Genomic DNA, 23555 nt, shown 5'->3' on the forward strand with positions numbered 1-23555 from the left:
TAGCTCTTTCATCTTATTAGATACAGAAGTTGCAGTTGATCCGGAGCTAAATAGCAAGATTGTCCCTAGGCCTCGACCCTTGTTACCCTATCACTGCAGCCATTGCATCGCAAGTTTATCTACCTATAGGGGAATGGAATTTATTAAAATGTTTGCTCATAGTACAGAAAACCATCTTCTTCCCAAACTTACCACCTTTATTACAGTGATTTCAGTGGTACAAATGTAGTCCTCTACTAAGATCCAAAGACAAAAGTCTTGTGAGTATTCTCAAATCTCATCATAAACCCCTGGATAGAGGAAAGTTCTCTGTTGATGCTTACTTCTAAGGGGAACTTGTTGCCCCTCCATCTCCATTAAGAGTCCAATCTGTGGAACTTTAAGAAATTATTGAAAACATGGCTGTTTCCATCTTGCCTTTTGCTATGGGTGAAGTTGTTTGAGCCTTACCTTATCACTCGGCTTCTTTAAGAGCCCTGATACCCTTTCCTGCGTGAAAGTTACCCTAGATAAAAACACTAATCTAACCTAGGAGGGGAAGCTAGATTGCCCAGTTTCTCTCTAGAGTGCCTACAATTCCCCATTGACAAGACTGGCCACCAAAATATCAGGTTACCTAGGTCCTCAGAAATGATTGTACCTATCCTCAAATTAACATTTATTCAGAGTTTTCATAGGATTCGGTTTAAGTCTTCATGGAGCTGTGCCTGCCTGTTATTGTAAAAAAAAATGTGTTCGCTATAATTAATCATACCTGAACTTTGCAAAGTGTCATATACTAGGTTGAGAAGTATGCCAAGTTAGGTAGAGAAAATGTCACAAACATCGGTATGATCCACACACCAATACTTGCACATGTCTAGGAAGGTAGAATAATGCTGAGAGATTGTCCATTATCAAAGAATTTAAAGAGGAAGGAGTAGGGAGGGAAGAGAGAGCAAAGGAGTTGAGAAAGATAGGAGAAGCCCAGGAAGAGTTACCAACCTCAAGAGTCAACAAGGGGCATATCAACAACAACCGGCGATAATTATCGCTCAGCGCTCTTAGCGTGAGGATAATTATCGCCGGCTAGCGTGAATTTTTATCGCTGAGATAGCGTGCTATTAGCAACGCTTATCTCAATAGCAATAAAAATCTACACGCTAACAGGCTAACGTGAGATTATCGCTGGAAACCCAGCGATAATCACACGTTACCTTGTTGATAGGGACAGGCAAACTTAGCCATGATATCCTCCTTCCATAGGATATCATGGCTAAGTCTGAAAATTAGCAGACGTAAAAAAGCAGCGTTAACCGCGGTTAGCGCTGCTTTTTTTGTCTCTAACAGGGTTAGCGACATTCTTGATAATAGGAGAAATGTCGCTTAGCGACATTTCTCCTATTATTTTACTCTGGAACGCCCCATTTGCATCTCATTAGAGATGCAACGGGAAGCGTAGAGTAAAAGGGTGCTAACATGCAAATTTGCATGTTAGCACCCTGTTGTTGATAGGGTGTCTATAATTGACTTTCTTAGGGGCATATCAACAAGGGCTTTATCTCTGCTTTTTTGGCTTTAAAAGCCAAAAAAGCAGAGATAAAGCCCTTGTTGATATGCCCCTAAGAAAGTCAATTGTAGATATTGTAAGAGAAACTAGGATAAAAAACGTGTCAAACATTTTGTCATAATAGATTAAAAAATACAATCCCAGGGTAGGGTAAAGGTAGATAATGATGTAATGGCTGTGTGGCCTGACTCTAAAGTCTTTTAAGAGATAACCCAATGAAAATACTAATTAAATCAAATTTGATAACCAAGCTTCTCCCTTTGTAATGTTGATTCTCCAAAGGCAGCCAGGGTAAGTGGTGAGGAATTACTGGTGGAAGAGGGATGCCATTCAGAATCATTTCATATGGACAACGTGATTTTAGAGGGCTCAGGTCTTCAGACTTTTAACGTCCTACTTTTTACACTTAGTACTCAGAGGCGAAAAGGTGTCTGCTATAACAAAGCAATGCGTCTAGTTAGCTATAGGTATGCCTTATGATTCTCAGGAAATGAGAATATGCCCCAAATAGCCCAAAGGTTAAACATCTTAGTCACTTATAATTTCATCTCCTAAAATAAGGAATGGATCCCACCTAGGTAGAATGTAGAAATTCAGGATGACACAGTACTCCTAAAAGCGTTGACGTCCACTTCAAAATAGACATTTGGACACCAGGGGAGAATGTTGCGGCACAAGCCACAGATCATGATTACACAGATGAATCGGAAACTATGATAAGCAATGTCAGCCACAAAAATCAGGACTGGGTTGGAGATGGTGCTCACTCATCCTTTCATGTTGTAGAGGTCTTGTGTATGCTCTCGCTAGTTGGTCTAAAAACTCCTGAATGTCTCACTTGCTCTAGAGGACCACCATGCACACATAAGTCTGCTGGGTTTTGCTTTTTGGCGTCAGTAGTCTGTGCCTCTCCACGCTTCCTCTCCTTCCAGGGCTGGACACAACACTAGGGGGTGTATTTACTAGCCCCTATCGCCAACAGAGCTTCACTTTTTTGATGGTGTGCTGGCATAGAGCCATATTCCATATTTACAAGGTGACGCTAAGCAACTTAACATGACGTAACATGACCTTGTAAATATGCCCCTTTCTGCTGCAGCCCTCTGTGGCAAAGGGACGTTCAGTGGGTGTTGCTGTGGGCGTTCCACTGCAACACCCATTGCTTTTTGATGCTGACCCAGATTAACAAGGCTGAGGCAGCACCAAAAACGAATGCCATGGAATATAAGGTGTTAGAATGGTGATACAAGGAGAAATTATCAATTTCTCCTCGTTTTTTGTTCTTTCCATGTGTGCAACATTCTTAGGCACACATAGAAAGAGTAAATCACCATTATTGATTGTTTATGTGCAGAAAGGTGTCCCTTCCTGCACATACACAATCTTTCCTGCAGCAGAGGTACCCTTCAAACATAGCAACAGGTTGTCTGCGCTGGCGCTAGGCAGCTTTTTTTGCACCAGCGCTAGGGGAAACACAGGGGTGCGCCCTATTCTTGTGAATACGGTGCATCCCTGGCAAAAACCAAAGGAAATGATGGACGGAGTGTTGAACATTGCAAGCACTCACCCCCAGTCAACTGATCTGGGTTTAATCCATCACCGTTCTTTAGCCCACTCTGCCACCCCAGTTCAGACATGGCCATATGCAAATCAGTCTGACCCTGTACCTCATGGGAACAGTCCAGCCCGAACTGCCAAGCCATGTCTTCCCTGGACCGGAAACAAGCTTCCTAGGACCGGTTTCTGGCATTTCAGCCGTCTTCAGCCAGGCTTGCTTGAATCCAGTGGCAAAGTGAGCAAGGGACTCACGTCTGAGCATACCCTGCCAATTTATGGCGTACAAAGCAAAAACCAAAGGAAATGATGGACGGAGTGTTGAACATTGCAAGCACTCACCCCCAGTCAACTGATCTGGGTTTAATCCATCACCGTTCTTTAGCCCACACTGCCACCCCAGTTCAGACATGGCCATATGCAAATCAGTCTGACCCTGTACCTCATGGGAACAGTCCAGCCCGAACTGCCAAGCCATGTCTTCCCTGGACCGGAAACAAGCTTCCTAGGACCGGTTTCTGGCATTTCAGCTGTCTTCAGCCAGGCTTGCTTGAATCCAGTGGCAAAGTGAGCAAGGGACTCACGTCTGAGCATACCCTGCCAACTTATGGCGTACAAAGCGTGCATCCCTGCCTTTTCAAAATGTTGGAGCATGGCCTTGCCAAATTTGGCGCAGCTACGCGTTCCAAACTTTTGGGGGAAATATGCCCCCAGGACTTTTAGAGTCCTAAGTTTGGTCCTTGATAGTACCAGCAAAAGTTGGTGAGGTAGAACTTCTCATTGAAGTGCAAACAAGTATGACATACTGGCTCGGTGTGTCCAGTGTTTAAATTAATCTTGTGATACTGGCAAGCAGACAGGGTAAACCAAGGCTGAATCTAGATTTGAATTATAACATTCTTACCTATTTATTTATAAATAATTCATTCACCTGAAAGCATCTTGGCGCTTAGTGGAATCTTGACAATGAGCCATGAGAGGGATTAGATAAAGACATTCATGAAAATGGTACTGTTTTCAATGCTTTTCTGGAGGCAATTTTCTGAGATAAATTCCATGTGTTCAGGCCAATGTAGTGCCCAACTAACACTCCTCACATTTAAATTCAGAACGTGAAGCAGTTGATGAAAGCTAGAGCGCAGGACCGTAGGGTACCATGTCAAAAGAATCTGGGCCCAATTCACAAAAGTAATCTGAGACAAAATCCTAACTTTATAACTTTCGGTATTCACAAAGGGCATTTAAGAGTAGTAAAGTTATGATTCCTAACTTTACTACTCCTAAACTGAGACAAAATCCTAACTCTATGACTTTCGGTATTCATAAAGGGCATTTAGGAGTAGTAAAGTTATGATTCCTAACTTTACTACTCCTAAACTGGGACAAACCCCTAACTTTATGACTTTCGGTATTCACAAATGCGATGTTGACCTGGCCAGTGCACCCACTTGCCAGGCCTTACCCTTCCCTTTTCGTACACACAGGACACCCCTATGGGGGGCCCCAGGTAGCCCCCTGGGCAGGGTTCAGTGTATGTGAAAGGTAGGACATGTACTGGTTTGTGTAACATGTCCTGATAGTGAAATACTGCCAATTTCGTTTTTCACTATTGAAAGGCTAACTTGCCCATAGAACCGAATGGGGAATGCTTTCTAACATTTTACTAGCATATCTTCCCATAGGGATAAGATGAAAAATGGAGTTTAGTACCCCTGAACTCTGAATTTAATAACACATCTTTTAGTAAAGATGGTTTTTAAATTGTGTGTTTGAAAATACGACTTTTGGAAAGTGGCTATTTTCTTGTTCAACCTTCCTGTGTGTCTCTGCCTGTTCATGGATTGACTGTCGGCTTTGGAGTGACAGGTGCTGGGGAGGTGCCGCGGCTCCAGAAGTCTGGATGAGTCAGCACTAGGCTGAATAGGCCTGATCTGCATTTGGAGTGGTGGGAGAAGTAGCACCTGTACCTGAATAGGGCTGTGCCTGCCTTCCACAAGGCTGGCTCCGCCCCCCTGTGGTGCATCTGAAACCAAGGCTCACACTGACAAAGGATTTTGTTGTGCACTGGCAGAGTGCCCCCAGAACTGGTTTGAATTGGACTCAGAGCTTCTTGCACAAAGAGAACAAAGACATTTTGGGGTATAAGTATTAGACCTAAAACCCCTGAGCTTTAGATCATTCCTGGAATTTAAGAGGAACGTTTGCCAAGGAGAAGAGCTGGAGAAACTGAGGAGAAGTACTGCCCTTGTTGTGTCTCTGGGGTTGGCCTTTAGTTGCTGTTTCTGCCAAGTAAAGGAGAAGGACTTTGATGTGTGCTGTGTCCCCTGCTTGAAGAAGATCTCCAAGGGCCTGAAGTGAGCTGGCCTAATGTTCAGAATTCTCAGGGACACAAAGACTTCACAACCCAGCTCCCCTGAACTCTGCTGTGGTGAGTTTTGACCTGCCTTGAGATGCCTAGGCCAGTTTTGGACCTCTGGAGGTCGTTTTTGCTGTTGGAAGCTGGAAGAAACCCAAGAGAAGCAACAACATCTATTTCTGACGCCGTCGCCTCTGTGCCGCTGTGCCGCTGCAATGTGCACCGAGACCTGGGGAGCCGCTCATGAAGTGAACAACGCATCCCCCGGCCTGCTCCCCAGCTCCGACACTGACTGACGCCCGCTGACACCGGCAGTGATCGTCCGTGTCCGATGCCAGAGCTCGCATCGACTCCATCATCGCCAGCGCCGACATCCTGTTATCACGGCGCCGACAACCACCAGGGGCGACTCTACGAACTTGCCAACGTCGCATCATCAACGGAGCCCACATCGGCCATCTTCGATGCTAGGCATCATCACCAACTTCGTTTTCCAAGGTACTGTTTGGTTGGGAGTCTGGGTGACTCCGCAGCGATCCTCGAGGTCGGCGCCGTACTTTGGATTTCTTGCAAGCACAACATCGCAATAGCCTCAGTTGGTGCTATTTGATTTCTACAAGCTTATTTTTGCAATATCCTTTTGAAAGTAATTTTTCTGAATATCTGTATGTTGGAATTTTGTCATTTTGGTCTTGTTTAGTTTAGATAGAGATACTTTACTTTTCTAAACTGGTGTGGTGTCTATTTGTGGTGTTTTCACTATGTTACTGTAAGTGTTGGTACAAATACTTTACACATTTGCTTTGGGATAAGACTGTCTGCTCGTGTCAAGCTACCAAGGGGGTGAGCAAGGATTATCTAAAGTGTGTATCCCCCTTACCCTGACTAGAAGCAAGGGCCCTATTTGGACAAAGGTATCTACCTCTGCCAACTAGAGACCCCCATTTCTAACATACGGTGTCTTTGCAAGGGCGGCTGCGTAAAGGTCTGTGGATGGTTGGTGGAAGTTCAGGTGGTGGTTGGTGTATGCTGGTCCTAGTTCGGTTTGTAGGCATGTTTGTCAATATCTTGAATTGGCATCTTTTCTGGATGGGGAGCCAGTGGAGTTTCCTCAGTTCTGGGCTGATGTGGGCCAGTTTAAGCAAGTTGAGGATGAGTCTGGCTGTTGAGTTCTGTATCGTCTGTAGTCTCCTCATGAGTTTGGTGGTGGTTCCTGCGTTCAGAGAGTTGTGGTAGTCCAGCCAGCTGGTCACTAGGGCTTGAGTGACGGTTTTCCTCATGCTGATGGGGAGCCATATGAAGATTCTCTGAGGCATGAGGAGAGTGTGGAAGCAGGCGGATGAGACTTCATTGATCTGTCGCTCCATAGTGAGCTCGATGTCCGGGATCATGCTGAGGTTGGAGGCATGGTCTTTCAGTGTGAGAGTGGGTCTGAGTTCAGTGGGCCATCAGGTATCGTCCCAAGGAGAGGTGTTGTTGCTAAAGATCAGCCCTTCCATCTTGCCAATGATGAGCTTCCGACATTTGGTCTTCTTCTAGTTGGCAACATTCTTCATCCAGTTGTGGAAGTTGGTCTCCGTGGTGGTGGGGTATGCTGAGAGCAAGATTATGAGGTGGGTGTCGTCGGCGTAGGACATGATGGTCAGGTCCTGGGTTCAGATGATGTCACCTATGGATGTCATGTAGGTGTTAAAGAGGGTAGGGATGGGGGATGAACCTTAAGGGTCTAAGCAAATGGGGCTCTTAGGTTCTGAGGAGCAGGGGGGTAGGTGGATTCTCAGCATTCCTCCCATGAGGAATGATGCTATCCATCTGAGAGTATCACCCTGGATACCGATGTGGTGCATTCTCTTGATAAGTGTGTGGTAGGATACAGTGTTGAAAGCTGCAGAGAGGTAGAGGAGGATCAGGGCTGCCAATTCTCCTCTGTTGAGGAGGGTGAGGATATCATCAGTGTCGGCGATCAGGGCAGTCTTGGTGTTATGGTTGGCATGAAAACCGGATTGGGGGGTATTGGGCAGGGTGTTTCTCTCCAGGTGTTCGGTGAGCTGCAGGTTGATGGCATTTTCGAGGACTTTGGCGGAAAAAGGGAGCAGTGAGATTGGGTGGTAGATCTGGAGTTTGCTGGGGTCGGCTGACAGTTTCTTGAGGAGAGGTCTGACTTCTGTGTGTTTCCAAGCATCAGGAATGGTCGCTATGGGGATGGATACGTTAAAGATGGTTGTGAGTTGGTGGCTGACAACCCTGCTTCTGAGGTTGAAGAGGTGGTGGGGGCAGGAGCCCGTGGGTGCTCCAGAGTGATTGGAGCTTATGATGGCTACGGTGTTCTGTGTGGTGAGCTGTTTTCATATGGTGAGGGGCTGATCGGGGAGGCATCCATTGGAGCAAGGAGGATGTGGAGTCTACATTGGGTGCTGAATACCAAGGCTGTGTAGTCTTGATCCCACCTCGTGATAACTCTTTAATCTGCCACCAGATGCTCCCTGCCTATTTATTACACTCTTTCAGGTTCTTCTGCATCCCTCCTTTCTTTCTTGGTCACTGTTTTCATGGATTTCTGTTCCACCTTTTCCCCCTTCTTTGTTTTCCTCTCTCTTGCTCTGAGCAAAAGTCTGATGAGGAAAAATAAGTTCCTGTGTTTTCCACTTGCCAACACCAACTCAAATAAGTGCTGTGTATGTGTTCAAAGCTAATAACATAAACTATGTATAATCAGAGTATTCTCAAAAGTCACTTTTCGGTATAGTAAATATTTTATTTTTAACATAGCAGAAGCACATGGACCATAAACTTTGATGCACTTCCGACTGCACTTACCTTATACCAATCACTGGCACCAATCCATATTAGACGGTTGTCGTTTGTACTGTTGAATACCAGCTGCTGAATGAAACTATTTTCTTTTTGTGAGTGCACAGAAGCAAGATGGGCACCAGGAGTAAGGCTCTGGCAATAGATCTGAGGAAACAGATATTACTTACAGCATGTGGAAGAGAGTGCAATACCACAGGAGACACAGACTACAGAAATGACAAGCATTACAATCAAAGAGGGTCACAGATTGTAGACCTGCTAGGTGAAACCGATTGTGTTATATGGATACTTAGTGCGTTAGAGAATGTAAAGCAGCAGTCTCAATTACTTTGAGAAGTGCAGAGTTAAAAGAATACAATGAAATTCTAATTGACAGAAGCGGACTGGTCAGAACAACAAAGTACCCCTCTCAGGGCCCATTTGCCAAAGTCACAGGGCACCAGAAGAGACATACAGTAGCATCCTTGGAGCAGTTTAGCAGATAAAAATCTCAAATTCCACAGGATGCTAAATTTTGATGTCCTCCAAAATATGTCTTGTCTGCGGCCCCAAAAATCCTAAAGATTACACTGTTTCTTATCCCTCATACCTCACAAAGCATGTGACAAAGGTAGGAGAAAAATCAAAAGCAAAGACCCTGCCTGGTAGGTAGGCCACTTAAACCCATTCCCAAGTAGCACGACTGCCTTCTATTAGCTTGAGGCATCTTGGAAGTGGTTTTAGCTGCTAGCCATGGTGGCAGGAACCTCAACCAGAGCAGACACATGAGGAATGATCTGTTAAGGGCTCTTTGCTGTCGACCTGCAATAGGAGGATGGAGGAAGAAATATCCACAAAGAAACTCCAAACTGTCCAGCTCAACAGATCTATTTATGATACCATGCTTGACAGGGCTAAACGTATACTGCTTGTAAGTCTGGAGGCTGACTTCCTAAACACAGTCCTCAATTCTGACTCCTGACTCCTGCACTTTTAAATCTTTAATTATACACATAGTTTAACGCTGTTCCTCGCTGGTCAAACGTGCACTAAATTGGTTTAATTTTAGTACTGTAGAATATGTTTTCTACCACAAAACTGAAAGACAAACCACTCAGTGCATCTCAATCCTTCAGCAAACTCTTAGAAATCTTGGTTTCTCTGGCAAAGTTGATCATATCTGACAGAATTCAGCCCCTTACTATGCCAACTTTTGTTTCCGAGAGCAGGGGACTTACCAATGGTGTGCCACTAGGCTACAAGCTTTTACCTTCTTTGTGTAATCTACTGATGAAGTCTTTGGCTTTCTTACTTTGTTAGCTTGGAATATGTTACTATGTGTACGCTGATGATTCGGTTACTTACCGGTAATCTTCATTACTCCGAGTCACAGTCTTCCTCGTCCTAGTCCTTGCCAGAGAGCACTTTGTGCCTCACCCACGGTATTCACCAGTAGCAAAGATAAATAAACTGTGCACCAAACAATCTGTCACCCCACTAAGGAGATAATCCATGACCTATAAAGAAAAGCATAAAATGACTGGCATATCAAGCAATAAAATATATCACAATTTTTTCGTTCCTCTTTCTCACAGGGAGGTAGGGAGGGAAGCTAGGACTGTGAGGAGGAAGACCATGACTCATAGTAATTAAGATCACTAGTAAGTAGCCGAGCCATTACCTACCTCATCCATCTTCCTCGTCCCAGTCCTTTCCAGTAAGCGTATACCAAAGCTTTTAAAAAAGAAATGGCACCATGCCACTAGAAGTAATGAAACACCCAAGTGATTTATTAAATCAAAAAATTCAAAAGTCTTAATGAGCTGAGGACAGAACAGCTGTTCCAAACTCAGTGGAAAAAATCTCCTCATTCTTAATCTTAAGTGAGTAATCACTGTGTGAAGGGAAGACCAGGTTGCGGCTACACAGATATCTTTTAAAGAGGTGCCCCTGAAAGCTACCCAAGAGGAGGAAATACCCAGAGTGGAGAATCTCACTATGTCAGTAGGAAGGTTGACTACAAAAATCTGATTGACAGCGAAAATACCATCTGTATATAACGATTCAAAGTTGAAGTAGTAGAGTGGTGGCCCCTGTTGGATCATTCAAAAGTAACAAAGAGAAAGTTCACCTTTCCAAAACAGGAAGTTATTTCAATATAGAGAAAGGGCTCTATGAAGCTCTATAGTATGCAAAAGTGTCTCTTGCTCTGTAGACATACATGGAAAAGGGATGGTAGCACAAACTGCTGGGACAAATGAAATGTAGAGGATACCGAAGGATGCGACGGTCTGTACTGAGGATGCCTTGCACAGTGGCAGTTTTGACGAGGCTGTGATACATTGCAGGTCTTTGCGATGGGTTCAATCCATGTGGCAGCGTATTACTTCTGCTCGATCCACAGGTTGGCAGAGAATCTTACGCCCACTTCCAAGGATCCAGGACTGGGGTGGCATCACTTGACATAGTAGACTCACAAGGGGCAGAGTCCAGGTGCAGGTGCAAGGTTGTTAGATGCCTGTTATGTTCCTGAGGCTTCAGATCAGAAGGCCAGTCAACTAGACTTTGGAGTTACTCTGGGTTCAAGAGATGCAGGTCCAGTCCTTCTCACCCAAGCAAAAGAGCAATAAGCAGCCGGACAGCACAGCAGGGCAGTAGTTCCTTTAGAGCAGCAGTCCAGCAGATTGGCAGTCCTTGTAGCAGCACAGCAGTCCTTCTTCCTGGATGAGAATCCACAGGTCGATAGACCGTTTACTGAATTGGTGGTGTCTGAGGTTTTAAGTGGGGAGAGGTTTCTAGAAGCCTGCATTTGAAATAAATGCACAGGTACCCTGTCTTTCTGGCCCAGGCTCCAAACTAAATGGAAGTTATATACAGCCCTATGTGTGGAGATAGGACACAGCCTATTGAAGAGTAAGTGGAGCCAGGTTTGGTTTATTCTTCCATCCTGCTAGTTATGGTCCATCCGATCAACACCTAAGCTCCCTATTGTGTGTGGCTGTCTAGGAAAATTAACAAAGCCCAACTGTCACTCACACTCAGTCATGCAATTGAGAGACAAGCTACAGGCACCAAATGGCTAATGCAAGAAAATCTCAATGTAGCTGATTAAACCTGAACACCAAAATTCTCACTTCTACTGGATTATCCAAGACTGTTTATCCAACAGTGATCAGTGTGTGCTGCTTCATGTACGGGACCTGACGCTGCCCCATAAAATCTAATGCTAAGCTTAGTGGGTAGAAACCTGCACACTTTATGCAAAGCGCACTACGCAGTGACCCCGAAGGGTTCAAAGTGATTCAAATAGGCTTATAATTTATATGAAACAAAATCCATAATGTTCAACACAAAACAATTTCTCTTTATATTTGTTGTTGAATTTCAACTTTCAAACATAAACAAGTCAGTACATAAGCGTACAATAAAGTTGTTACTCATGCTCCTGGGTTAAACATCTGAGCAAATCAAAAATGCTTGTAACCATGCATGAACAGCTCAACGCATATATGTCTTGTGATGCCCCCAATGCATTTTGGGTTTGACAAACCCTCCTTCAGGGGAGCACTTCGTAGAGAAAATGAAACAGTGATCGGCTACCTGCCGGAACATATACAAAGAAATACCAATTATTAAAACATAATTACAACACCATCAATATCCACAATTTCATGAAAGTTACATAGTGCTTAGATCGGAGTCCCATTGCTTGCTAACATCTGAGTCAACAAGTGAAAAATTTGAATGTCGTAAATAATCATAAAGGTGCCAAAAAGAAAAAGAAAAAAAGAATATTGGGGCCAAAGTTAAAAAAGAATATTAAGATTAGTGCACCACACCTGTGCCGCCATTTCACAAACGTCTAGTGATGCACAAGTTAATACAGAAGTGTTACACTATAAGTGCCATTCTTTGTTCAAGTGAGCCCTAGCATACCTTCACTTGAAACATCTAATGCTTCATGTCCAAAGAAGCTGAAATGCAGAAAAAAAGGAGAAAGATAGTGCCAGCCCTCACAAATTCATCATCTTATATTGCCAATGTCACCGTGTGTAACAAAAACACTTACAGCTCATGTTGTCAATTGTATTTCTGAATACCCGCCACTAGTCGTTCCTTCGTAATCAATCTGAACAGATACAAAACAAGCCTCCCTTGCCAAAAATTCACAAAATACAGTTGGCAAGTATGCACAATCAACAATTACATTTAGTCTTACCCGTCAAACCACTGTGCGTGCACGTCAGTGTGCGAGTGCTTTCTGCTCTGCTCCGACCACCTTACGTAGTACCGCGAAGAGTGTAGTAAAGTAAGTTAACAGATTACCGTCTATTTAAACCTGCTGCTTCATGCCCTTTTAAGAAACATTGACAACATCCAAAACTTTATGCTGCATTCCGAATTGCCAGAACAATTCTGAGACCTATTTTCAACCGCATCTGTCTGCCCAAGTAACACACACCTGGAAAACATATTTATACCACCCTGTGAGTCTATCTTAGGAATTACGTAAAAAGAGCCATTTCAAAGCATGAGGTTTCAAGCCGCAAGATGTATCCAGTGTATGCCACATATTTGTCACGTGTGCAATCATGCAAAATGTCCAGTCTTAAATACAAAAACAAAAACCGTGGGGGTCCGGTACATGAAAAAAAGCAACAGAAATGCGCTTTAGGGTTAAGTAACATGCATTAATGTTAAAAGTGTTTTGCCAAACCGATGTTTGCATGCAATGTAATTACAAAGGTAACCTATCAAGCTGTAATGCTTCATAGTAGAAACACGTTGAAAGCATACAAGTGCAATGATGTAAAACACACATGGTTATATCATAACTGTTACACAAGTAATCATAAGAAACAAATCATTTCAAGTTTATCATTGAGACCCTTAGGAAAAAGAGTATCTAGATATTTTTTTCAAAACGTCTCCCTGCGCGCAAGCTGTTTTTGTGTGTCCTTACCTAACATGACAGGTATCTTCTCTAAAACTGTAAAGGGAAGTTGGGGTATGGAATGTTGTGCGTCTAGCCAATGAGCTGCCAGATAGGAATTTCTATTTTTAGTGTGAATTAAGGGTGGGCGTAGTGGGCGTAGTGGGGCTACGTGAAGCAGCACGTAGTGTGCCCAAATCTACGTACACTACGCGCTTCGCGTAGCCCCACTACGTGCCACCCACCTCCCGCCCGCCCTTCTTTTAAATAATATAAGCAATGAAAAATAAATTAAAGTAAGTCGACTTACCCGTAAGCGCGGCGTCTCCGGGGCTCCCTCTTTCTGTTTCTAATTTCTTCTGGCAAATGCGCATGCGCGGATGCCCGCGCATGCGCATTTCTCGCGAGAAATGCGCATGCGCGGGTGTCCGCGCATGCGCATTTGCCAGAAGAAATTAGAAACAGAAAGAGGGAGCCCCGGAGACGCCGCGCTTACGGGTAAGTCGACTTACTTTAATTTATTTTTCAATGCTTATATTATTAAAAGGAGGGCAGGCGGGAGGTGGGTGGCGGGTGGCAAGCAGCTACGCTTCGCCCTCGGCGTGTGCGTAGCGCTGCCCTGCTTCGCCTACTTCGGAAAGTGCGAAGCAGGCAGCGCTACGTACACTACGTGGGCGAAGCGTAGTGCTACGCCCGGGGTTAGTGTGAATCATACACTTGTGTTCAGTGATCCTGACTCCAATCTTGCGTCAGGTGAGTCCCACATATGTGAGCTGACATGGACATTTTAAAGCATAGATCACTGATTCTGTGTTGCAATCAGAAGAATGTTTAAGTGCTATCATCTTGCTTGTTTGGGGGTGTAAGAATGCATTCCCTAGTATAACATTCCCACAATGGCTACAATTTCAACATTTCCTCATCCCAGTGTAAGTGCATTTATCATGCTGAGTTGTTGATTTCAGAATCTCTCTTAAATTCTTTGAGTGGGAATGTGCAATTGTTGATTGTGCACACCTGCCAACTGGATTTTGGCAAGGGAGGCATTTTTGTATCTGTTCAGATTGATTACGAAGGAACGACTAGTGGCGGGTGTTCAGAAATACAATTGTCAACTTGAGCTGTACGGGTGACATTGGCAATATTAGATATTGGCAATTTAAGATGATGAATTTGTGAGCGGTGACACTATTTTTTCTCACTTTTTTTTTACATTGCAGCTTCTTTGGACACGATGCATTAGAAGTTTCAAGCGAAGGTGCGCTAGGGCTCACTTGAACACAGAATGGCACTCATAGTGAAACACTTCTGTCTTAACTCGCGCATCACTAGACGTTTGTGAAATGGCAGCAAGGGTGTGGTGCACTCATCTTAATATTTTTTTTCAACTTTGGCACCAATATTCTTTTTTTCTTTTTCTTTTTGGCACCATTATGATTATTTATGACATTCTAATTTTTCACTTATTCACTCAGATGTTAGTAGGCAATGGGACTCTCATCTAAGCACAATGTAACTTTCATGAAATCGTGGATATTGATGGTGTTGTAATTATGTTTTAATGATTGGCATTTCTTTGTATATGTTCCGGCAGGTGGCCCATCACTGTTTCATTTTCTCTACGAAGTGCTCCCCTGAAGAAGGGTTTCTCAAACCCGAATGCATTGGAGGCATCACAAGAAATATATATGTTGAGCTTTTCATGCACGGTTACAAGCATTTTTTTTTTTTTTTTTAAAAACCTTTATTTATGTCAACCTGGAACACAGCTATTCAGCCGACATCCCGGAGGTTCGGCAGCCAAGAAAGAACAACACATGAAAGTGTCCACAGCTCTGGTACAGGATAAAACAAAGGTTCCTTTTTTAAAACAACCTAAAATAAATAACACAAGCAAGGCAGTGTACACAGTAAACACGTGCAGGTTCTCGACGGGGGCGCAGCCCCATTCTCAACACAGAGCAAAGCCACCGATCGGGTGGATGAGGGAGAAGCAGGGGCACTAACAATCTAGCATATTATCCCCGAAAAATCCCAAGATGGAAGTAGGGCTAGGGGGAGAGGTGCTCCTCCAACGGTTCAGTGGCCGGGGGCAGACATATATCCCCCCTGTACTGGTTCCATCGCCCCCATATCTTATGCCATTTCTTAGGCCGCCCCCGGGCACAGTACACCGTCTTCTCCCTAAACATGTTCCAGTCCATATTTTCCATCCATGCATCCACAGCGGGAGGTATATGAGAACCCCACAGTCGCGCAATGTCACGCTTCGCCACCATGTTTCCCAGGGTCACCCATTGAGTCTGCGCGGCATCATAGTCAGTAGGACCCCAGACATTCAAAAGACAGCACCGTGCCTCTGGCAACAGTGCAAAGCCAGTGATCTCCTGCATCACAACATGAATTCGCTTCCAGAACTCCGCAATCACACCACATTCCCATATGATATGTAGGAAGGTGCCCACCATCCCACAGCCCCTCTTGCATAGGCCGTCCTCGGAGAAACCCATATGAATCAGTCGGGGGCCCGTGACATAGACTTTATGAAGTATCTTAAGCTGTACAAGCCTTAGCCGTTCCGGGATCGCGACCTCCCTAGGAGAGGAAATGGAATACTGCCAGTCCTCATCATCCAGTTCAAGACCGTCCCTAGTCCACTGATCACGCACCCCGAGGAGGAGGTCGGTCCGAACATTGACAAGCTTCTTGTAGATTAAGGAGATTGTACTCTCCGGCATATGGCCATCCAGAATCCGATCCTCCAAGGGGGAGGACTCGGGCACAGCCACCCCCTCGACGAGGACAGACCGCAGAGCGTGGCGCACCTGCGCATACCGGAAATATTCCATACCCTCCAGATCGTACTCAAACGATTTCACTCGTCCCTTTACCAGGAGGTCCCCCACTCTGGATAGCCCAATCAGGTCCCATTTCTCGAACCCCTTCGTGTGCCAAAGTTTCCCCAACACATCGGAGTCAAACAACGGAGTGGCGCGGGTAAGCCTATCCTTCCAGCCCAACGAGTTCGTAACAGCCTTCCACACTTGCACCGCCGTCTTGGTCGGTCCCGTGAGGGACCCGTCCATGGACCCAGAGTAGAGTGCTCTAAAGTAATTGCCCCCGCGCAGCAACCATCGGTCCATGGCAAAGCCAGGGCTCTGCGCCGGTCCGTAAACGCCGTGGTTGATAGCACTCAACTGGGTGGCCCAATAGTATCGTCTGATGTCAGGAAGCGCGATACCCCCATCGTACCACGGAAGGGTCAGCTTTGCGATGGCTATACGCGGTCGGCCCTCCCACAGCAGCGAGCGCTGGAGGCCCTCAACCTCTCGAAAATAGCTGGCCGGGACCAGCTCAAGGGTATTCTGCAGGGCATAAAGAAAGCGGGGAAGCGACATAATTTTGAACAGCGCGGACCGGCCTAGGAGGGAAAGCGGCAACCGCCGCCAACCCGCCACATCCCGCCGCAAGCGCGCCAATGGAGGGAGCAGGTTTCTCTCGTACCGAACAATTGGATCGACGGAGATATAAATCCCTAGATACAAAAAACCATCCCGGGCGATCTGGATCGCGCAATTCCGCGGGAGAACAGGGACTTCTCCCCACAGGGCGTACAGATACGACTTACCCCAGTTAATGGTGAGACCCGAATTCCTACCAAAGGAAGCCAAAACGTCACAGACTACTGTGAGAGACTTCCTGGGGGAGGTGAGGTATAGCAAGATGTCGTCGGCATACAGAGAGATGCGGTCCTCATGGTCTGGTGACCATCGGATCCCCCTTATGTCCGGGTGCCATCGTATCCATGCCGCCAGCGGTTCGAGGGCAAGAGCAAACAACAACGGCGACAGGGGACAACCCTGCCTGGTGCCCCTCCCCAGCTCGAACGGGCAGAACGCCCTACCATTGACCGCAACTTTAGCCAGGGGTCCTTCATATTGTAATCTCACCCAGCCAACAAAGCCAGGCCCAAAGCCGAATTTTGCAAGTGCGGCCCACAGATATGCCCACTCTACCGTGTCAAAAGCCATCGTGGCATCAAGTGCGGCCACAACGGTTGACTCCCGCAGCGTCCCCGTCCGTGCAAGCACGCCGTGGATGCGCCTAAGGTTCAACGCAGTGTTGCGATGCGGGATGAAACCGAATTGGTCCGGGTGAATCAAGTCCCCGATCACCCTAATCAAGCGGTTGGCCAATATTTTAGCAAGGATTTTCGGCTCGGCATTAAGTAGCGAAATCGGCCTATAGGAGCTGCATTTATTTCTGGGCTTGCCGTCTTTGTGTATGACCACAATTGTCGCCAGACGTTGGTCAAATGGAAGGCATCCCATTTCCCGCGCCTCCACAAACATAGCTCGCAGATGCGGAGCAATCTTGTCCGGACGGAGTTTATAGAACTCAATTGGCAGGCCGTTCGGGCCCGAGGCCTTGCCCGGGCGCAGTGAACGGATGGCACCCGCGACTTCATCAGCTGTGATGTCACCATCCAGGTCGTCCCTGTCTATATCAGAGAGGCAAGGCAGGGCCAAGTCATGCAGAAGTTCACACGAGTCCTCTACCGGCCTATCCGACACCGAGGTGTAGACCGTGCAGAAATAATCCGCGAAGCACTGAACTATGCCATCCGGCTCAGTAACGCTAACGCCAGTCTCTGTAACAAGTTCTGGCACCACACGATTAGCCCGCTCTTTTTTATCCAGCCACGCTATTAATTTCCCGGCCTTGTCCCCAACATCGTACAGTCGCCCCTGCTGCTCCCTACTCAGGGCTTTGGCCGCGTCCGTCACCAGGGCCTTATACTCAGACTGCTTAAGGCTCAATTTATGCAGCGTTGCCGCCGTAACCTCCTCCTCCAAGGCCAACTCTAGAACAGCTATCTCCGCCTCAATCTTTGAGACCTCCGCATCCCTCCGACGCTTGGCTGCCGCTATCAAGGAAAGGGCCTCTCCTCTCAGCACAGTTTTAAACGCTTCCCACAAAGACACCGCAGACGCGACCGAGCCTAGGTTTTCCTGGAAGTAGAGATCGACCGCCTTCAGCACCGCGCTACGAGTCCTAGGGTCACGGAGATACCAGGGGTTAATCGGGGCCACCCTACCTCCCACCTCTCGACCAACATCCATACAGATCCACACCGGCGAGTGGTCAGAAATACCCCTAGCCATGTGCCTAGCCTCAGACACAAAGGAGGCGTGTGCAGCCAAAGTGACCACGTAATCAATTCTAGAGAGACTGCCATGCGCCCCTGAGCGGAAGGTGTATTGCCGCTGAGTGGAATGCAGCAGTCTCCAACAATCAACCAGACCAAGGGTATCCACAAAATCCGTAAGCCATTTCTGCGCCCCCACAGTGTTCCTTGGCGGGTGTCTATCAAGCAATCCGGAACCAACCGCATTAAAATCGCCACCCACCACCAACATCCCCTCTGGGAGATCCAGCAGAGCCCTCCCCAGGTCCTCAAATGTGGAGGGCTGCAGCGCAGGAGGGACATAAACAGAAACCAGGACCAGCGTCCTGCCCTCCCACCTCCCCGCCACAGCCGCAAACCGCCCCCTATCATCGACAGTAGTGGAATCAACCTCAAACGGCAGCGAGGCCCTGACAAGTATACCAGCCCCTCTGGATCCCGAGGAGAACCCCGAGTGCGCAACAAATTTGTAGCCCTTCCTATTGAGTGCGTAGCACATGTTACCTATCAAGTGCGTCTCTTGCAAGAGAACTATATCAGGAGAACATCGCTTCAGAAATTGCAGAACAATCCCTCGCTTAATGCGATCCCCTAAGCCATTAACATTCCAACTGAGTATCTTCAAGCCCCTACCCCCCATCCTGGAATGTGAGGAGACCACCACCCCCCCCGAAGAACCGCATTCGAGCTACAGAAGCTTGCATCACTACGCCTTGCAAAACAAAAACCAACAACAACCATCCCAACAATCCCAATCCGCCCCCCACCCTGCACCCCTGCGTAAGCTTGAAAAGCCCCCCCAACTTGCAGTGTGCCTGTCGCCCTATTCTAAAACTAATCTACAAAAAGATCCCCAGAGAAGGAAAAACTCCCTTCATACCCCCGCCACCCCCCGGGTCACTACCCTCCCGGAGAAACCGAAAACTGTCAGTCACTGTCCGGGGCAAAGTCAAAATAATCTAGCACCAGAGTCCTCACTCTCGGTCAACACCGCCATCTTCTGCTCCACCAGCATGCTCCCCGCCAGTCCGTCGTTGGGGCAATGTGTCCAGCCATTCTCCGACCATGTCCGGTGATTCAAAAAAGAAAGTCCGCTCTTCATACACCACACGCAGTCTGGCCGGGAAGAGCATGGCGTATTTCAGTTCCATCCCTCTAAGCCTTCTCTTAACCGCCAGGAAGCTCTGCCTTTGCTTCTGCACCGCCTGGGTAAAGTCTGGGTAAAAGCTCACTGTGGTGTTCTGGAAAGCCGTCGGGCCGGACACTCTTGATGCTTGTAGAATGGCGTCACGGTCCCTGAAATTGAAGATCCTGGCGACAATCGGTCTCGGAGGGGCCCCCACCTTGGGCCTCCCACCGGGGACTCTGTGGGCCCGTTCAACAGTAAAGAACTTACTGAGGCCTTTGGGTGCCAGATGGTTTACAACCAAGTCCTCCACGAACAGGTCCACCGACTGTTCCTCCGAGTTTTCCGGGACCCCAATAATGCGCACGTTATTGCGCCGTGCCCGGCCTTCGAAGTCCTCCAACCGTCGGGCAAAGAGGTCGTGTGCAGACCTCAAATCGCGGACCTCCCGCTGCAGGTCAGAGACATCACCCAGGAGGCCAGAAGTTTTAAGGTCCAAGGATTGAACCCGTTCATTGGTTTTCCCCAGATCTGCCCGAATCAGATTGACATCGATCGAGATGGTGTCCACTTTGTGTGCCAGGGTCTCGAATTGCCGCCCGATAGAGGCCTGCATCCCCTCGATGGCCCCCATAACATCTTGCAGGGTTGGTTCCGTAGCGGGGGGCAAACCATCCTTCAGGGCTTCCAGTGGCCGACCCGAGCCGCTCGGTGACTCCTTCAGCTGGGCATACCGGTCCATGTTGTTGGTTTGGGTGTACCCTCCCCGCCTGGTGCTCTTGGGCTTCTGCTTTTCGGCTTCCGATTTGGCTGACACCGTGATCTGCTGCCGAAAACAGTACCCTTGCCCATCCAGAGAAGACAGTGCAACAAATGGCCAGCACGGCGCACTCCCAGGCCAGGGCGCGATGTAACAGGAAAGTGAAAGCGAAAGTGGTGACACCGTCCGTCCGATGGCTCGCCCCACACACAGCCGCTGTTGTTCAATTAGTGCTCGGGCACCGTGCCAGCGCGAGCCCCGGGCATCTTCCGGGGAGTAGGCCGCAACCTTCCATGCGGCACAACTTCGGCGTCCGGTGAGCGATTTCAGTCCGGACAGCGACAATCACCTCAGCAACGGTATGCATACAATTTCCGGGTGTGAAGGACAGGATTCGTCACAGGATATTTGCCGGAGGGAGCGCGGGTCTCAGGAGCTCTGGGCTCACGCGGCCATCTTGGTCACGCGCTAGGCTCCTCCGGTTACAAGCATTTTTGATTTGCACAGATGTTTAAGTCAGAAACATGAGTAACGACTGTAATGTACTCTTATGTACTGATTTGTTTATGTGTAAAAGTTGAAATTAAACAACAAATATAAAGAGAAATTGTTTTTTGTTGAACATCATTGAATTTTGTTTCTTATAACTTGTAAGTCTATTTGAATCACTTTTAACCCTTTGGGGTCACTGTGTAGTGCGCTTCGCATAAAGTGTGCAGGTTTCTACACACTGAGCTTAGCATAATGCAAGAAAATGGCAACTTTCTAAAATTGGCATTTTTATAATTGTCACTTACAATCTGACTTCACCATAACTTAGGATTTTAAATTGTGATTCCAAAGACACCTAACATGAAGGGCTACCAGTTCCCATTTGGCAATTACGCTTTTAAAATGTAATATGGTAATTCCAATGTTATCTTATGGGAGGTATGCCTTGCAGTGCAAGAGTTTTTCACTACCAGGAAATCTAAAACTTAAAAGTACATGTTCAACTTTTAAAATACACTGCACCGTGCCATTGGGGCTGTCCAGGGCCTACCTTAGGGGTGATTTTTATGTATTAAAAAGGAAGGTTTGGGTATGACAACATTTTATTTTTCCAGGTCAAAATGGCAGTTTAAAACTGCACACACATAGGCTGTAATGGCAGGCCTGAGACATGTGTAAAGCGCTTCTTAAGTGAGTGGCACAATCATTGCTGTAGGCCCGCTAGTAGCATTTAAATTACAGGCCCTAGTGCAGGTAGTGCCACTTTACTAAGGGCTTACAAGTAAATTAAATATGCCCATTGGGTATAGCCAATCTAACATGTTTTAAGGTGAGAACACAAGCACTTTAGTACTGCTTAGCAGTGGAAAGTGTGTAGAGTCCTAAGGCCGGCAAAAACGAAGTCAGCAAAAACATAAGGTCTGAAGGGAAAAGTTAGAGGTAAAACTACACCAATGATGCCAGGTGTCCTCCTCAGCCAAAAGTGGGAAGAAATATCAAACCCTTGGGAGTTATCTTCACTAAGGCAGAGGAACCTTTGGAGTAGTCAGATCCAGAACAGTGTTGCACTGTAAAGTCCATTCCAATTAGGGAGCTGGACCACCTTAACAGTTTGGGATTCTCAACCCTCATCTTCATTAACCATTTGAGGGGTCTGTGGTCTGACTCAACCCGGAAGTGAGCACCAAATAGGTATGGTCTCAGATTCTTCAGTGCACAGATCACTACAAAGGCATCCCTCTCTCTTTGTACTCGACCTCACTTCCCAGGGAAGTAACCTCTTACTGATGAAGGCTACATGTTGATCTAGACCCTCTCCATTTAACTGTGAGAGCACAGCCCCTATTCTATGCTCTGAGGTGTCTGCCTGTGCAATAAATTATTTGAAGAAGACAGGGGCCTTGAGCATGGCTGTTGTGCACATAGCCTCCTTCAGGGTGTCAACAGCGTTCTGCCATGCATCTGTCCAGATCACCTGATGTGGCTGCTTCTTGGAAGTCAGCTCTGTCAATGGTGCAACAATGATACCATACCCCTTGATGAATCTCCTATGATAACAAGTGAGGCCAAGTGGTCTTAGTGGGTTTCCGAACCAGAATGGTACGGATTTTGGCCAGGAGGGGCTGCACCTTGCCACCTCTCACTTGGCGACCCAAGTAGACCACTGAACTCTGCCCCATCTGGCACTTGCTGGCCTTGATAATCAGGCCTGCCATCTGCAGAGCCGGAAGCACTTCTCTGATGTGGTACAAATGGTCCTCCCAGCTAGGTCTGAAGACCGCAATGTCATCTAGCTAGGCGGCACTGAAGTTCTTCAACCTAGCCCGAACCTGGTTGACCAACTTCTGGAAGGTAGCAGGTATGTTCTTCATACCAGAGGTCATTACCCAGAACTGGAAGCACCCTTCTAGGGCAGACAACGCAGACCTCTCTTTAGCCCCGTCAGTCAAGGCAATCTGCCAGTACCCAGACATTAAGTCAAATGTGCTGAGGAACTTGGCAGCTCCCAACCGATCTATGAGCTCATCAGCTCTGCTAATGGGGCGTGTGTCCGTCTTTGTAACCACTTGGAGCCTCTGGTTACCAACACAGATCATACGTTCTGAGGTGGAACCTGGAGGAGCTGGACCAAGGGCTGTTTGACGGCTCAATATCCCCTAACTCCAGGATCTTGGAAACTTCTTCAATAATGCTAGCTCTCAAGTTATCAACCAGTAGATTTTACTCTTCACCGGTTTGCTGTCCCCAGTGTCAATATCATAGGTACACCATGTAGTGAGTCCTGGGGTAAGAGAGAATAAAGAGGCAAACTGTCCCAACAATTAGCCGCAGTCTCTCTGTTGTTCTAGAATCAGTGTAGGGGAGAGGCTGACATCCTCCACTGAAACCCACACATGGAAATGTCAATATCAGTACCATGGTCACTGTGGGTGTAGTCACCATTTTCAGAGGGATAGCTTCCGGGTACTAGATGGCTCTGTCCAGCAAGACCAGGATGAACCTGCTGCCCATGGTTGTCTTGGGTTCCAGCGACCCAACAATGTTGATGTTCATCCTTTCAAAGGGAGTGCCAACAACAGGAAATGTTGTAGAGGAGCCTATTGCTTCCCTCTTGATTTGGCACTGGACTGGTTGGTGAGACAGGACCTGCAGAAAGTATCTGAGGCTCTCCCCATTTGAGGCCAATAAAAGTGGGTGACAAGCCTGTCAAAGGTCTTGTCTTGCCCCAAAATGACTTGCCAGGGGTATATCATGAGCCAACTCCAGTAGGAAGGATCTGTAACACTGGGGGACCAGCAGCACAC

General features: G+C 47.0%; 1 protein-coding gene across 1 annotated transcript in view; it reads right to left on the minus strand.

Moving 5' to 3' along the window:
* LOC146831258 (lectin-like) overlaps positions 1 to 23555 on the minus strand; it is a 181767-nt gene that overhangs the window by 87815 nt on the left and 70397 nt on the right. The window contains exon 4 of the mRNA XM_085604121.1: positions 8277 to 8417. Coding sequence (XP_085460247.1) covers positions 8277 to 8417 — 141 coding nt within the window. The remainder of the gene's footprint in view (positions 1 to 8276; positions 8418 to 23555) is intronic.

The sequence above is a fragment of the Triturus cristatus genome, chromosome 5_1 (genome assembly GCF_964204655.1).
Source record: "Triturus cristatus chromosome 5_1, aTriCri1.1, whole genome shotgun sequence".
NCBI classification, from domain to species: domain Eukaryota; kingdom Metazoa; phylum Chordata; class Amphibia; order Caudata; family Salamandridae; genus Triturus; species Triturus cristatus.